Raw genomic sequence first — 18819 nt, forward strand, 5'->3', positions numbered from 1 at the left:
TTCCAAAAAACAACGACCTCCTACAAGAATATAAACACGTAAACTCAAGTTAGCATTGACAAGATTGAGATAGAGAAAATTTTAGGTTAGGATTTAAAAAGTGAAAAATATTGTAAACGTGATAATATTTCTCAAACATGTGATTATCAAATAGTGGTTAGTTTTATCAATTTTCTTCACTGTATCTATCTTCGCCAATGAGTTACATGTAATCAATTCAGTTCACCAGTTAAATTCGGAAATAAAATGCGGAATTTAAAGCTCATCTCCAGCTGTATCACAGAAAACAACATCCTTAAAGGAGCGGAGTGTTTTTGTGTTGGTGCTAAAATTGACGACTTTACGGAGGTTTCCGAGAAGAAAGAATTTAATGATGTACTTTTTGTTTATTGTAATCATTGCTTATATCACCTTGAAGACAACGGTAAAACTTGCAATGAATTGTATAACTTTGAAACCTACTATAGTACTACACAAAATGTCAATTACACCTCGGTTAATATCGAGTACAACCATATCAACGATTCAATTATTGTTGCTTTACAAAACGGCGACATATTCTCGTTTGAATTACAAACTAAAACAGTTGATTGTATCGGTAGTGTAGATGGAGGTTTAAAATCAATCGGCTTTTCCCCAGATTTGGAGGTATTAGTGATAGCTACAGGTAACAACACACTGATCCTCATGGATGGGTTATTCAATCCGATAGGTGAGGTTAGTTTAAACAGTGCGGAACCAGTTGAAAAACAGATGGTGAACGTGGGTTGGGGTAAAAAAGAAACACAGTTCCATGGGTCTGAAGGTAAGGCAGCTAGAATTACTAAAACCATACATGTAAATCTGGATGTCGAGGATGACCATAGAGTTAGAATCACTTGGAGAGAGGACAGCTCACTATTTGCTGTCAGTTTTTGGTGCCCAGTTGAAAACACACGCAAAATCAAAATCTATAACAACGTTGGTAAACTACAGTGTAACAGTGAGAGTCTCCCAGGGTTGGAACAGTCCATATCTTGGAGACCTTCTGGGAATCTCATAGCGTTTGGACAAACCCTCCCCAACAAGCATGTGATAGCATTTTTGGAGAAAAATGGACTACGCCACGGTGAATTCATTCTTCCGCCAAACCTTCACATAAAAGAGATCAGCTGGAATATTAACTCCACCATAATGTGTCTTGTTTGTGAGAAACGTGTGCAACTCTGGATGATGAACAACTATCACTGGTATCTAAAACAGGAGATACATTTCACCACAGATATCATCCATACAAAATGGCACCCAGAACATAAGTACGAATTGATCCTGTTACTTTCAGATGGATCTTTTCACACATACTCTTGGATAGTGACAGTAGATAGGTCGGTTGGTGCTGAAGAGAAAGACAGAGCATGTGTGGCAGTCATAGATGGTAACAAAATACTGTTAACATGCTTCAAACAGGGTATCATCCCCCCTCCAATGGCTACCTACACTCTAAACTTCAATTGCGCTGTGAATTGTGTTGGATTTCTCCAAACAACAACAAAAACTCAAGAAACGTCAGAAAATCAGTGGAAATCTACCACAAACGATTTTATTGTACTCCTGAGTGACAACACGTTCAGTATGGTTGTGGTGGGGGTTTCGACATCACCTACAGCTCACCCAATCTGTGTTTCAACAAAATTCCCTCAAACTTCCTGTCTACGTCATTTACTATGGACATCCCCAAACACTGTTTTACTCTGTGTAGATCAACCCCACACACCTCAAGAGCTCTACAAATTCAATCTAAAACAGTTTGATTTGAATTTGATGAAACAGATACCACTAGAATTCAACGTGCACACAATTTGTAGCACATCATCAAAACCTGACAATGTTGTTGTACAAGGTGGGGGTGGTTCTGTCTATAATTCTAGTCTCACTAATGATTTTGAGTATAATGTGGTGGTTGAAGGTTTGGAGCATCTCTGTGATGAGATGGGGATTTGTGAAGGGAAAAAAAGGGAAGATACTGTGGTAACACTGGACAGTTGGTATCACCTGTACTGTCAGGGAGAGTTAGTATCCAGTAAAGCTACCTCCTTCTTTATACAAACACCTTACCTGATATACACAACTGACGAACATGAGTTGGTAGTTCATAGAATTGTGGAGACTTGTAGGAAAATATCAACGAGACGGTTGGAGAGAGGAGCTCGTATTGTAACAGTGTTCAATGATACAGTTGTGCTCCAGTTGCCGAGAGGAAATCTCGAAACGATACAACCCAGAGCGTTGGTGCTTGATACAGTATCAAGTTTGCTGGAGAAACTAGACTACAGGGAGGCATTTGCTCTAATGCGTAGACAGAGGATACATTTGAATTTGTTTGTCGACCATCATCCACAGGTTTTTCTGATGACTGCTGCAAAATTTATTCAACGCATAAACGACCCCAATCATTTGAACATATTTTTGTCAGAGCTCAATGACAAGGAAGATGTTACACGCAGTATCTACAAGGATTTTTATGATCAGGAAAAACGACCCCCTGTTTTGAACAGGAAACTCCAGACTGTGTGTAGTGCTTTAAGGGAGGCCATGTTGTCTGAGGGCGGGGGAGAACCCACTGAGAAGTATCTGCTCCCCATTTTGACTACTCATGTACGAGTGGATGAAATGTCTGAAGCATTAAAGATGGCTGCCACATCGGAACAAGCTCTACGCCATTTGATATTCTTAGCAGATATCGACAAACTCTATGATAAAGCTATATCTCTGTATGAGGTTGATCTAGCTCTGAAAATAGCGGGGGAATCCAAGAAGGACCCTAAAGAATACATTCCCTACCTGAACAGTTTGAAGAATCTGGACCCGACTTTCATGCGGTTCGCGATTGATTGTCAGTACAAGAACTACGAATCAGCTTTGAGGAATATCAGTAAGAGTGCTGACAGTGCACATTTTGAAGACGCGCTGGATCTTATACAGAGGACTGCTCAGTATCCTCTGGCGCTTGACTTGTATCATGCTGATTTGCAACGCTACAAAATAATTGCTGAGAGGTATGCTGAGTATCTGGTCGAGTGCAGAGGTTACGAAGAAGCGGCTCTCATGTTCTCCAGGTGTGATGATCTAGAGAGAGCGCTCACCTGCTATGCAAAGTGTGGACTGTGGAGGAATGCGGTTACTATGGCTAGGAAATTACATTATAGGTGAGAATATTATCTAGAATCGAGAGTATTAGGGTGTTGTGTATCAAGATGAGATGATACTGTATCATATTGTGTTAATGCTGTATCATGTTGTGGTGATACTGTATCATGTGTGATATCTAAAGGTGCGTACAGACTTTCGCTCTGCTCCGCAACCGAACGTCACTCCAGCAGAGCGATTGATGATCGACCGGCGAGCAACAGTGGTTCGACCGGGGAACGCGAGAAGATCTAACATCTTCCGTAACGTTCATGATGGGTGCGTGGGCGGAGCGACTGTGGTTCGATGGTGGTACGAGGGCGGTACGAGGGAGGAGCGTGCTCGGTGCGGGTTGGAAGCGCGAATATGTGTACGCAGCTATAGATATACAGGAAAGATAGCATAAGAAAATAGGCCATGGTTTGTAGAATTCTTTCAAAGTTAGGAAGTTTTGTATCAATTTGAGATGATACTGTATCATATTGTGTTGATACTGTATCATATTGTGTTGATGCTATATCATTTACAGTGATATGCCATGGTGTTGGACCGTTATGTTTCAAATGTCAGTGTCAACTGAAGCCGATAGTCCTAGTAGTTGTTTTTGGTGAAGCTATGTGACGCTGGTAGTCTCTCATACTGTGCCCTTCTTACACTCTTACACTCCCAACAACACACTGATAATAGACAGTAGTCGACAGTAATCGGAGAAGTAATTTGCAACTTATAAACTACCTAAAACATGGGATATCTTCTTAGGCTATCTTTCCCCTATGATAAAATTTCAAGAAGGAGAAAATAAGAAATAGTCGATAGTAATAGACCTGAAATTTGCAACATAAACGACCTATACCAAGGGATATCTTCTTGTCCTATAATTTACCTCTAGAAGTTGATAGCTTTCAATCATAAAAATCGGACTACTAAGGCATAATTTAAATAAACAATGAAAAGTGATCATTATAGGGATTTGTGGCCCTTGTACATACCTAACATGCTCTTTAAAAAATTGATCTAATTCAGTGCATCGTTTAGATAAGGACACAACGGGCTTGATGGTTGTTGCTAAAAATAATAAGGCACATAGGGTCTATTTCAAAACTTGACAATCTGAAAACCTGACTGAGTGGAATCGTTTGAAGTAGGCCTATAACCATCCTCGGTTAATTTAGAATCTATATTCAAATTTCGAGTTAATTAGTTGAGTAGTTGAGACGTGATGATGCGTCAAACATAATTTTCCTATCCCGTACGTGTATAAGCCAGTTCTAACTCTATTATAGTATAGACCAATGGTCGCCAAACTTATGAACCTGTGAGCTAGAATAGCATTTATAAATCTTCTAGTGAGCTACCAAGGAATATTAGACTGAAGAAAGTATGGTACGCAAAATGAAATTTTCACACTTTTATTGCCTATAAAGATACATTTCTAGTGTTGAAATCTACTTATCTCATAGAAAAAAGTATAACAAAAGTTGAAATGTACATTTCAATGAGAGCAGTAGAACTATTTTGGTCATCAAGTATTTTCTTGATGTTTGGAGTGTACGTTGTAGCGGCCATTCTGATGCAGTTGTACAATAATATTGTTCATCAGTCAGTCTGTTGAAATCTACTTATCTCATAGAAAAAAGTATAACAAAAGTTGAAATGTACATTTCAATGAGAGCAGTAGAACTATTTTGGTCATCAAGTATTTTCTTGATGTTTGGAGTGTACGTTGTAGCGGCCATTCTGATGCAGTTGTACAATAATATTGTTCATCAGTCAGTCTGTTCCTATATATCGATTTCTTATGTATTTCAATTTCATACTTGAAAAAGATGCTTCACTCAAGTAGATAGAGTTGAACGTAGCTTTCAACCTCAATGCAACTTAAATAAGATATGGATATTTTTCTTTGGGGACTTGAGGCCAAATATTTCCAGTTGTAGAAAGTGATCTGGCAGACAGATCATTTTGAAAATCCACAAATTCCATTTTAACTGGAGCCTGATCTCCACCAAAATTTTTTACAACACAAGCTGCAAAATCTTCTGAATAGATTTCTACAGAAGAGAGTTGATGAATTGTACCATATTTGAAATGCTTTCTTCAAATCGTAGACGAAACTGTTGTCTCAAGACTAAAAGAATTGTAACGTATTCTTGGTTATGTCTGCGGTGCTGTAGAGGATTTTTCTCGTCAATGATTTTCTTCAGACTGGGAATAGTTATTTGTGCAACTAGTGCGCAAAGTGACAGTTTGCTGCATCGAAAGAAACGTTTACGCCCGAGCCGTAGGCGAGGGCGGAATGGTTTCTTGAGTGCAGCTAACGAACTTTGCGCACGTATTTCACATTAAATTTTTCCTACAGTTACCATTTAATATGAAAAGTGGGTAATTATGGGTAAAATTGCCTGAATAATGTATGTGTGTTTGAATGGCGGGGGGCGGCTGTGTGGTGTGTGCTGTGGTGGCACTGTGCTGTCGTTGTCCTCCATTATAATATCTACTTAATAATTAGCGCGTTGTGCTTGGTTGCACCTCTGCTCACTATAGCAGCCACAGCAGTCACTGTTACCAACTTAATTTTGATTTTGCTGCACTGGTGCTCCATATAACCTACTAACTATTTTGCGTTGTCATGCTGCAAATCTGGAGTACGCAAAGTACTCACTTTGCGCACTAGTGCGGAAAAGTGATTCTTTGCAGCCTGCAATCAGTGCACAAATGGTCACTTTTCAGGGTATCTGTAGGAAAAGTGTATATATTAAACTGGACGACATTCTTTTGCACGAGCATTTCTGTGAGCTACCAAAAACTACCCCACGAGCTACCGGTAGCTCGCGATCGACTGTTTGATGACCACTGGTATAGACTAACAAAATACTCAATCTCATTTTATTACAAAAATCTATGAATAATGATTTATTTGTTAATTTACAGCACAGATAAACTGAAACAGCTGGGAGAGCAGCTATTCTCAGGTCTAGTGTCTCAGGAGTTGTGGGAAGATGCCGCAGATTTGGCCAGAGATGTTTTGGATGATGACGAGCGAGCTATAGAGTGTCTGTGTGAGGCCAAACTGTGGAACAAGGCCTACTATCTGCTTAACAAACAACAGGACAATCAATATCCTGGTAAATTTTCACTCAAATTGGTTTATTTTAAGGCTGATCGGTACACTTTTTTATTACTTTCCTAGTCCTATTACCATAGTTAAGGAACGTATTGCTTTCCGAAAAATCTGGTGTGGCGCACTCACACAACTTTCCTTGCCGTTATGAAAATTGATCATCTGACGCTAGTGTAAACGCGCATCTCAAGTCAAAGAGATCTGAGCCAGCTGGTGACAGGTCAATAACGCTGGATACACACGAGATCTGCTATATCAAAAATGCTAACATCAAAAGCTAATCTCCTTGAAGACATACTGGCAACAGGTCAGTCCGAGTTGAAAGCAGAGAAAGGTCGAGAGATAATACTATGTTATTTTAGTTATTAATTGCATGCAATCAATAGTTCATAAAAATTGCATTCAATGAGGCATGCAATTAATAGTCCACACAACAGCTGTTTTTTCACTAAGTTAGATTGAGATATTAATTGCATGAAATGTATAATCCACTCGACAGCAGATTTATGATGAATAATTCTATAGTCTGATTTTTACTCTAATATTGGCGTATGAAGGAGGCTCCTTTTCCTTTTGTATTATCCTTGAAATGCAAAATTTTAAAAAAACCTTGTGTATACATCGACGCGCAGTTGAAAAAGGAATATTCCTGCCAAATCTCATAGAATTCTATCAACGCGTATGGCCGTAATCGCGTTACATACAGACAGACGAAAGCAAATCGAGTTGAAACATAGACCTCACTTCGCTCGGTCAATAAAAAAATCTGGTATGGCGCACTCACACAACTTTCCTTGCCGTTATGAAAATTGATCACCTGATGCTAGTGTTCCCGCGCATCTCAAGTCTACTCTTCTAAGATCTAAGCCAGCTGGTGACAGGACAATAACGCTGGATACACACGAGATCTGCTATTTCTTCATAGTGAATCATTTAATAGAATCAACAGCTGCCAACAGTTTGCAATTGAATAATCTTATTTTCTCGAACTTCGACCTTATTTCCATTTTTAGGCGAGAATGTTACTAAACATTAATTGTAGAGATTTTCATGCTCAATCTTTTCCACTTGAATTTTTTTGTTTAAATTGTATCTGAAGCCTGATAATTGGGAATCCATAATCAAAGTTTGCATAGATAGGGCGGAGCTCCTGAAATTTTTACAGATATGGGACTTGTGGCAGTTGATAGAGCTTATCGATGACTAGTTTAGGTATAAATTTGATCAAAATCGTTGGATCCATTTTCGAGAAAATCGCGAAAAACACTGTTTTTGACAACATTTTCGCCATTTTATCGCATTTGATCGAAATTGTTCGAGTCGGATCCTTATGGTGTAAGGACTTTAAGTTCCAAATTTCAAGTCATTCCGTTATTCGGGAGATCAGATATCGTGTACACAGACACACATACACTCATACACACACACACACACACACACACTCATACACACACACACACACAACACACACACACACACACCACAAACACACACACACACACACACACAAATTTAGAATTTGGGTTACCTTATTTTTTTTACTTTCCTTGCCGTATTACCATAGGTAAGGAAAGTATTGCTTTCCGAAAAAAATTAAGGTACCCCAATTTTAAAATTTCCATACGTTTCAAGGTCCCCTGAGTCCAAAAAAGTGATTTTTGGGTATTGGTCTGTGCGTGTGTGTGTGTGTGTGTGTGTTTGTGTGTGTGTGTATGAGTGTATGTGTGTCTATGTACACGATATCTCATCTCCCAATTAACGGAATGACTTGAAATTTGCAACTCAAAGTCCTTACAATATAAGTATCCGACACGAATAGCAATAATGTTGTCAAAAACAGGGTTTTTTTGCGATTTTCTCAAAAACGTCTCCAACGATTTTGATCAAATTTAACCTTGATCAATTTTGACCTAAAATACTCATTGATAAGCTATATCAACTGCCACAAGTCCCATATCTGTAAAAATTTCAGGAGCTCCGCCCCATCTCTGCAAACTTTGATTATGGATTCCCAATTATCAGGCTTCAGATACAATTTAAACAAAAAATTTCAAGAGGAAAAGATTGAGCATGAAAATCTCTACAATTAATGTTCAGTAACATTTTCACCTAAAAATGGAAATAAGGTTGAAATTCGAGAAAATGTGATTATTCAATTGCAAATTGTTGACAACTGTTGATTCTATTAAATCATTCACTATGAAGATATAGCAGACCTCGTGTGTCTCCAGCGTTATTGTCCTGTCACCAGCTAGCTGAGATCTTTGAGATGCGCGTGAACACTAGTGTCAGGTGATCAATTTTTATAACGGCAAGGAAAGTTGTGTGAGAGCACCACACCAGATTTTTTCATTGACCGAGCGAAGTGAGGTCTATGTTTCAACTCGATTTGCTTTTGTCTGTCTGTATGTAACGCGATTACGGCCAAACGCGTTGATAGAATTCGATGAGATTTGGCAGGAATATTTCTTTTTCAACTGCGCGTTGATGTATACACAAGGTTTTTTAAAATTTTTCATTTTAAGGATAATACAAAAGGAAAAGGAGTCTCCTTTATACGCCAATATTAGAATAAAAATCAGGCTATAGAATTATTCATCATAAATCAGCTGTCGAGTGGATTATAAATTGCATGCAATGATGCATGCAATTAATATCTCAATGTAACCATAGAGAAACAATAGCATAAGTAGATATGCCATGGTATAGGGCGTTTATGTCGCAACTTTTACTGTTATCTGAAGCTGATAGTCCACGTAGTTCTTTCCCATAAAGCTATGTGACGCTGGCAGTCTCTCATATTGTGCCGTTCATACACTCTCACCCTAACAAAACAGTAAAAATCTATAATAATCGACAGTGAAAAAACAGCTGTTGTGTGGAATATTGATTGCATGCCTCATTGAATGCAATTTTTATGAACTATTGATTGCATGCAATTAATAACTAAAATAACATAGTACTATCTCTTGACCTTTCTCTGCTTTCAACTCGGACTGACCTGTTGCCAGTATGTCTTGAAGGAGATTAGCTTTTGATGTTAGCATTTTTGATACACCAACCCCAACAGCCATTAGCCGTTTTCACACCGATATCTCGCCGACACGACATACAGACAGGATTCACTCTGATGGACAGTATAAGAGGAGGCTGTGGTTTATAACTGCGCGAGGTCTACTGTTCACAGAACTACTAGTATTCAAATTGGATAATCTTTTTCAATATAATTATTGTTAAGATCATTATAAGATTAGGAAAAAGAGGTTACTGAAATTTTTAAGTGGTCTAATAAGCGAGTTATGGGTTGTTGAAGAGTTGAGCTCAGTTTTCTTTCCAGATCATAAACGGTTTCGAATTTTCCACTGGATTTTTTTTAATACATTCAGTATATCATTGGCTTTGTTCTAATATGCGTTTTTTCGCGATTTATGCCAAAATAAACAAGTTATCGAATTTACAAAAATGTTACTTTCTTATTTACGAACGATATGGGGAATAAAATGTTTTAGTTTGGAAAGATACATTTTTGAATTTTTAAGAGAAGTTCTGTTAATATAGTCGAAACTGACGAGATTGTCAGTTTGGTGTAAGGGTAAGCATTCCTGACCGGCAATTAGGAGGTACTGGGTTCGATTCCCGGGCTGACAAATAATTTTTGAATAGTAGCGCTCATCGAATTTCCATCTAGCTGTTTACCCTGTTGTCATTATTTGCAGTAGCAGAGGTCTTCGGGGTGATTTACAGCATTTAATTGGAATTTAGTTTAACAATAACTATTCATTAATTAGCATTTGAACAAATGCAATTTTCAATTTATCTGTAGATAGTCGAAACCGTTGTTTATGATCTGGGAAGAAAACGGAGTTAGCACTTCAACGACCTATAATTTTTTATTAGACCACTTAAAAATTTCAGTTGCCTCTTTTTCTCACTCTTATAATGATCTTAACAATTATATTGAAAAAGATTATCCAATTTAAATAATAAAAAAGTGTGCGGAACAACCTTTACAGTAGAACCTCTAAATTAACTTATTTTTTATACTGAGGTCCACGTTATAATGGCAGTGTTTGATTGGCAATGTATTGCTATCCCTGTCTATCATTCAACAAAGTGGATAGCGCTATCTCTTTCTCGCTTTGTTCTGTTGCCAGATCGTATTTCAACAATGTAGAATTGATAATTAATATAACAAAATATTTCATCTCTATCATGAAAATTCATTATGAAATTATTGAAAACTATAATTGATTATTTTAAACGAGAATGAACAGTTAATATTACATCAATAAACCTGTATCAGATACGGTCTATAGAAGGCATTGACAAGACAGAGGATCGGCAAGGTTATTTTCCTATCTTTCTCCACTGCCATTATAATGTGAAACTCATTATAGCAGGTAACCCGTGCTCCGCAATGGTCTAATTAGAAACTTTACCTACTAGAATTAACCTTAAGATAGACTATTCTCTGTAAATTAAGAATCTATATGCCTCATCATCGTATTTGATTAGACAACATGCAGTAAATTTTATTATTGAATAGTGAGCAACCTTCTTCTCCTCCTTCTTCTTCTCCTTTTCCTCCCTATCCTCCTCCTTCTCTTTCTCCTCTTCCTCTTCCAGTAGTGGTAATTAAAAACTTGACGAACTCAAAACTTGACCTACTGGAATCTTGAAAAATAGGCCTATAACCATCCTCGGTTAATTAAGAATATGTATGCAAAATTTCAAGTAAATCAGTTGAGTAGTTGAGACGTGATGATGCGTCATTCGTGAATTTCCTATCCCCTACGTGTAGAAGCCAGTTCTTTCCTTTATTATATTACTAGCCGTCAGGCTCGCTTCGCTCGCCATATCCGTCTAGCCAGGGGGCTCCGCCCCCTGGACCCCCGACTGGATCGTCCAAGAATGAGATCAGCAGGCTCGCTTCGCTCGCCTGCATTTTTCATTTGAGCATTTTTATCATATGTTAGGACAATCCAGTCGGGAGTACTGACTAAACGTCTGGCCAAACGGATATGGCGAGCGAAGCGAGCCTGACGGCTAGAAACATAATATTCCCAGGATAGAAGTAGCAGTGCCCAATCAATTTTTCCGCGATAAATGCATTTAAATCTTCAACTTGGTGCCAACCTAACAAAGTCAACTCAACCTGACAAAATTATTAATTTAGTTGCCAGTTAACAACTGTTTCGAAGAGGTACTCTATCTAGATTATAGTTATATAATAATATATGATTTGGAAATTTCAATTATAATTAAGAGATTGGGAGAAGAAGAATATTCATGCTAAAAGACGAACTTTAAACCCTTAAAAACAACCCTTAGAGTTGAAATATTGCCAAAAGATTTCTTAGTGCGCCTCTAAAGGGCCAACTGAGCACACCTACCAAATTTGAACGTTTTTGGTCCGGTAGATTTTTAGTTATGCGAGTGAGTGAGTGAGTGAGTGAGTGAGTGAGTCAGTCAGTGAGTGAGTGCCATTTCGCTTTTATATATATAGATAGATAATGAACAGTTGTGATTACTTTATTTCGTGCGATTTATTTTTTTTTTTGTTTCCCTCTTTTATTGTACTGTTATGCTCATTAAGGCTCATATTGCAATTTGTCTGTGAGCCTTTCCATTTTTGTATCGAATAAAATATAAATACTAATTATTATTAAACGAAAATTCAAATTAAATGCTGTAAATCACCCCGAAGACTTCTGCTACTGCAAATATTGACAACAGGGTAAACAGCTAGATGGAAATTCGATGAGCGCTACTATTCAAAATTTATTTTTCAGCCCGGGAATCGAACCCAGTATCTCCTAATTGCCGGTCAGGAATGCTTACCATTACAAGACAATCAACCTGTCTGACCCTAACAGACAATCTCTGGATAGAAGCGCTCATTTTTATAAAGAGTCATAGCGGCCAGCCAGTCTACAGATGGAAATTAATGAGATATTGCAATTAATCCATCGAATTTCCATCTAGCTGTTTACCCTGTTGTCAATATTTGCAGTAGCAGAAGTCTTCGGGGTGATTTACAGCATTTAATTGGGATTTCGTTTAACAATAATAATTTATTAGCATTTGAATAATAAATTGCATTATGTCAGTAATTTCCATGTGTAGACTGGCCGGCCGCTATGGCTTCGTATAAAATGAGCGCTGCTATCCAGAGATTGTCAGTTTGGTGTAAGGGTAAGCATTCCTGACCGGCAATTAGGAGGTACTGGGTTCGATTCCCGGGCTGACAAATTTCTGAATCAGGGAATTTTCACCTGGAAGGCTGAAGATGGTTTTTTGTAGCAGTTTTGCCGTTCCTATTTCGGAACTAGGAAACATACTAGACTGCTTTAAAGAAAACATTACAGTAGAGTATGCTGTAATGAGAATCATATGTTTATTTGTTCTGCAAACAGCTGTTTACCGGTTTGATTTCATGCATGGAAAACAGCTGATATTGAATGACCCTGCCATAATGAGAATCATATGTTTATTTGTTCTGCAAACAGCTGTTTACTGGCTTGATTTCATACCTTAGACCAGTTATAGAATAGACACGCCCCATTGTATATTCATACTGAAAGTCGATGAAGCCAACATCTACTGTCATATCTCCAAATCGTGACGTCAGCATCAGATAGAAAACTTTTCTGTATAGTTTGTTTACATTTTTTTCCACATTGATTGTGTCTATTCCAGCGGGAGCGCAGCTGGAGTTTACCAATTTAATGAATAATAATTTACATCCTTCTGAAATAGACACAATCTGAAAGTTTTCTATCCGATGATGACGTCACAATTTGGAGATATGACAGTAGATGTTGGCTTCAGAGGCTAGACAGAGGCTATAACTGGTGTAAGTTTCATACATGGAAAACAGCCGAGATTGAATGACTGTGACAAAAATACTGATATGGTATCCTGTTGTAGTGAGCAGACTACTGGACGGTTTGACATCTAGCGCCAATGCAACACTGGCTAACTTGGAACATGAATTGGGTGAATTGGAAAGGTTTGCTAGCAGATTGACCCAAGTTAGAGCCAAGAAAGCGGAGAGGGCACTAATGCAGCTGTCAAATGATATAGGTACGTAAATAAAATTAATATATAATTAAATTAATAATTAATTAATTGACCGAGCGAAGTGAGGTCTAAAGCTGCGTACACATATTCGTGCTTCCAACCCGCACCGAGCACGCTCCTCCCTCGTACCGCCCTCGTACCACCATCGAACCACAGTCGCACCGCCCACGCACCCATCATGAACGTTACGGAAGATGTTAGATCTTCTCGCGTTCCCCGGTCGAACCACTGTTGCTCCCCGGTCGATCATCAATCGCTCTGCTGGAGTGACGTTCGGTTGCGGAGCAGAGCGACAGTCTGTACGCACCTTAAGATTCAAGTCGACGGTTTGGCGTTTCTCTAAATGTTTGAATGTTTATATGTTGCGCATTAACGGCGAATAATTATTAACACTCGATGTTAAAGAAACAAATTATTGCAGGATTATTCATTGACCGAGCGAAGTGAGGTCTAAGATTCAAGTCGACGGTTTGGCATTTCTCTTAATGCTTAGATGTTTATATGTTGCGCATTTACGGCGAAACGCGGTAATAGATTTTCATGAAATTTGACAGGTATGTTCCTTTTTTAATTGCGCGTCGACGTATATACAAGGTTTTTGGAAATTTCGCATTTCAAGGATAATATAAAAGGGAAAAGGAGCCTCCTTCATACGCCAATATTAGAGTAAAAATCAGACTATAGAATTATTCATCATAAATCAGCTGACAAGTGATTACACAGATGTGTGGAGAAGCCAGTCTATTGCTGTATTTCCATAAGGTCTATAGTTTCAATCAGGTGTACTTGTGGATGAGAATACTGCGTGAGGTCTACTGTTCACAGAACTACTAGTTATGCATATAAGTTTCAGTCCGGGTCCTGTAGGTTTGTCTATCGGTGGTGAGCCAGTAGACTACAATAGGCTTACTACCCGTTTAAAAACATCCAACATCTGTAGGGAGCTTCCTCCATCTAGGGATCTAAGTACTCTGGAGCGTATATTTTTTAAAAAGTAGGAATATCACCCCGCGAAGCATACCTTGCGTATATATAGTTTCAAAGTGACGGAGGTGAAGCTACGGGAATCAGTGCAATTAACTTGCTGAGGGTCGGTTTTTGAGCTCGGGATTCAGCTAAGTTCTAGACTTTAAACAGCTGGAGTCAGAAAACTGGCTTTAGGAAACACGGGGCGTAGTCGCAGTTCTTATAGTTATTTGTGCAACTAGTGCGCAAAGTGTCAGTTTGCTGCACCGAAAGAAACGTTTACGCCCGAGCCGTAGGCGAGTAAGGAATGGTTTGTTGAGTGCAGCAGAGGAACTTTGCGCACGTATTTCACATTAAGTTTTTCCTACAGTTACCATTGAATATGAAAAGTGGGTAATTATGGGTAAAATTGCCTGAAATCCATCAAATGTTTTTCTGTGTAATTTTATTATTGATAAAAACCTTAATCCTAAAATCCTAAAGTCCTCGTTGTCCTTGGTTATAATATATAATGAATAATAATTAGCGCGTTGTGCTTGGTTGCACCTCTGCTCACTATAGCAGCCACAGCAGTCACTGTTACCAACTTCATTTTGATTTTGCTGCACTGTTGCTCCATATAACCTACTAAGTATTTTGCGTTGCCATGTTGCAAATCTGGAGTGCAGAAAAATTTTTCCCGCACTAGAGCGGAAAAGTGATTCTTTGCGTTCTGTAATCAGTGCAGCAATGGCCACTTTTCAACGTAACTGTAGGAAAAGATAATATTCCATATCGGGGCACCGAGCTTCGCTCGTCATTTTTATTTATTGTTAAACAGAACACAATTCTCTAAAATAATCGTGTTTATATTTCACAGCTGGCTATATGTCATCTTTTGAATTTCGGGGATGCGATATTTTGATTTTCCACAGAATCACTCGCTCACTTTTTACCATCCACAAACGACGAAAGTCCAGCTGTTTCAGCCAAGGATGAATTATCCTTTTAATGTCGTTCAGCGAATTTTCCAAGGGATGAGACCTAGTGCAATCGAATTTTTATATCATAAACCTACTATGTTCCGAAAATCGTTAAAGCCGTTTTCGAGATCCGTTAAATATCCAGATAACCAGATATAAGAATATGAAAATATAAACAGATATACAGAAATTTCTCGCCTAATATAATAGGATTTTCTCATTTCTATAATTGGAAACGTCTTTCCTTGACGAAATGAAACATTCCTAAATAATTCAAAATATCTGAAACTCTATACTATTTTATCTTTATTCAATTTTCTAATCTTTCGAAATTTAACTTGACCGTGGACTGTGACTGCGCCCCGTTTCGGAAAGCCAATTTTCTGACTCCAGCTGTTTAAAGTCTAGAACTTGTCTAAATCCCGAGCTCGGAAACCGGCCATAAGTAATTAGATTGGAAAGTTGTAATGTATTTTAGTAATCAGTTTAAGTTTTGATTTTTTTTCAGATATCAACGATTTACAATCAGAAATAAGTAGCAGTACATCCTCCTCATGGTCTTCGAGAAGTTCAGGGTAATTAATTAATTATCTAATTAATGTAATTATTAATTATGTAATTTACATTTACATTGTAAACAATCCAATCACATTATATTTTTTTCCTACAGTTACGTTGAAAAGTGGCCATTGCTGCACTGATTACAGAACGCAAAGAATCACTTTTCCGCTCTAGTGCGGGAAAAAATTTTCTGCACTCCAGATTTGCAACATGGCAACGCAAAATACTTAGTAGGTTATATGGAGCAACAGTGCAGCAAAATCAAAATGAAGTTGGTAACAGTGACTGCTGTGGCTGCTATAGTGAGCAGAGGTGCAACCAAGCACAACGCGCTAATTATTATTCATTATATATTATAACCAAGGACAACGAGGACTTTAGGATTTTAGGATTAAGGTTTTTATCAATAATAAAATTACACAGAAAAACATTTGATGCATTTCAGGCAATTTTACCCATAATTACCCACTTTTCATATTCAATGGTAACTGTAGGAAAAACTTAATGTGAAATACGTGCGCAAAGTTCCTCTGCTGCACTCAAGAAACCATTCCGCCCTCGCCTACGGCTCGGGCGTAAACGTTTCTTTCGGTGCAGCAAACTGTCACTTTGCGCACTAGTTGCACAAATAACTATTGGAGACAGTTTCGAATTTTCTGAAAATTAATTATTATTATTCAACTTTGTTGTAGGTCAGACACTGTCACTGACACTGACACTGTGTTACTTGTTAACATTTGAAAAAATCTGGTGTGGCGCACTCACACAACTTTCCTTGCTCGTTGAACTGTAAGCCCCATTCTTAAACGAGAATAATTTAGGGAAATAACATGATGACGATTGGCAGCAACATATTTGAAAACTACTGTTATGTGTATTTATATATAATTGTTTTCAGAGTATTTTTTCCTTTGTGTAAATTATTGTGAAATTCGATGATATTTTTTAAAAGTGGTCAAAACAGCTGTCCTACAGATGAAATATCTCGACTATGTGTTATTTTTATGAACTGCTCTACCTACCTACCTTACAAAGGTTACAAAGTCCTTTTCTTAAGGATGGGTTGGACACCCCATTAGTTTTCCAGAAATGAGACTCATGCCAGTTAATATAGCTCATAAATAACTATACAGGGTAAGCATTTTTAAAAAATCTGTCAAGTCATTTTTTAGAAAATCGTGAAAACATAGTTTTTTAGTAATTATTATCCGCCATTTTTTCAAGAATATTACGGAGCTCCTGCAATTTTCCCAGAACTGAGACTCATGTCAGTTGATAGTGCATATAAATAGCTAGAAAATCGTTAGAACCGTTTTCGAGAAAGCCGTGAAAAACATGATTTTTTAGTAAGTATCCGTCATTTTTTCCGCCATCTTGAACTGAATTTTATTGAATTTCTTATTGTCGGATCCTCATGGTATAAGGACCATAAGTTTAAAATTTCAAGTCAATCGGTTAATTAGGAATGGAGTTATCGTGTTCACAGACATACACACATACACACACAGACCAACACCCAAAAATCATGTTTTTGAACTCAGGGGACTTTGAAACATATAGAAAACATGAAATTGGGGTAACTTAAATTTTTTTGGAAAGCAATACTTTCCTTACCTATGGTAATAGGGCAAGGAAAGTAAAAAACACTTACTTTTGTTGGATTATTGAGGAATGCATTTCACCCCTGAAGGGGAGCTTCATCAGCCTGACACCAGGGGCGCTTGCTTTTATGGGTTGGACTGTGTGGCCAAAATGTGGGAAAATATTGCATTTGATTTGAAGTTTATTTGATCATTCAGTAAATTGGATTTGTCATTTTTACTTCCCTTGCCCTATTACCATAGGTAAGGAAAGTATTGCTTTCCGAAAAAAATTAAGGTACCCCAATTTCTAAATTTCTATACGTTTCAAGGTCCCCTGAGTCCAAAAAACTGGTTTTTGGGTATTGGTCTGTATGTGTGTGTGTGTGTGTGTGTATGAGTGTATGTGCGTCTGTGTACACGATATCTCATCTCCCAATTAACGGAATGACTTGATAGTCCTAGTAGTTGTTTTTGGTGAAGCTATGTGACGCTGGTAGTCTCTCCTACTGTGCCCTTCTTACACTCTTACACTCCCAACAACACACTAATAATAGACAGTAATCGGAGAAGAAATTTGCAACATAACGGTCCTATACCATGGAATATCTTCTCAAGCTATCTTTTCTCTATGATAAATACTCCAAGAAGTAGAAAATAAAATACAGCACCTACATTGTGCCTTATCTAGTTTCTTCTATAGAGATTTTAGTTTTGGAATGTTGTAAATCTACAATGTGTTTAGGATTCATAAGCTACAGTTAAAAGTGAATTTTTAGGACCGGTTTCCTAGCTCGGGATTTAGCTAAGTTCTAGACTTGAAACAGCTGGAGTCAGAAAATTGGCTTTCCGAAACGGGGCGCAGTCACAGTCCACGTTTGAATTAGATTTCGAAAAACTAGAAAATTGAACACAAAATAAAATGAAGAGAAAATAGTGTGAAGTTTCAGCTTTTTTTAATTATTTAGGAATGTTTCATTTCGTCAAGGAAAAACGTTTCCAATTATAGAAATGAGGAGATTATCATAAAAACTGCGACTACGCCCCGTTTCGGAAAGCCAATTTTCTGACTCCAGCTGTTTAAAGTCTAGAACTTAGGCTCAACTCACACTTAGACGACTCAGGTCGAGAAGAGACTCGACTCTAGTGGAGAGCATGTGTTTCCAAATGGTGACACTCAGACCAGTCGATTCTAGTCTCCGCGATGTCACCATTTGAAAACACATGCTCTCCACTAGAGTCCAGTCTCTTCTCTTCTTCGCCTAAGTGTGAGTTGAGCCTTGAGGTGCATTTTCGTTTGGGCGTGAATTTCCGCAGTCGACGACGACGACAAGCATTGTTGACATTCATATTGTCCAAATTTCAAGTGTGCTAAAACTGC

The 18819-nt window shown here is 38.0% G+C and overlaps 1 protein-coding gene across 1 annotated transcript; it reads left to right on the forward strand.

Moving 5' to 3' along the window:
* Positions 1–60: 60 nt before the first annotated feature.
* LOC111063350 (elongator complex protein 1) lies at positions 61–15936 on the forward strand. The gene is made up of 4 exons (XM_039435951.1): positions 61–3185; positions 6097–6290; positions 13217–13372; positions 15806–15936. Exons 1-4 carry the CDS (start codon positions 247–249, stop codon positions 15874–15876), a joined length of 3360 nt encoding a protein of 1119 aa, XP_039291885.1. The 5' UTR covers positions 61–246; the 3' UTR covers positions 15877–15936.
* Positions 15937–18819: the final 2883 nt, after the last annotated feature.

Source organism: Nilaparvata lugens, chromosome 9 (assembly GCF_014356525.2).
Source record: "Nilaparvata lugens isolate BPH chromosome 9, ASM1435652v1, whole genome shotgun sequence".
In the NCBI taxonomy this organism is placed as follows: domain Eukaryota; kingdom Metazoa; phylum Arthropoda; class Insecta; order Hemiptera; family Delphacidae; genus Nilaparvata; species Nilaparvata lugens.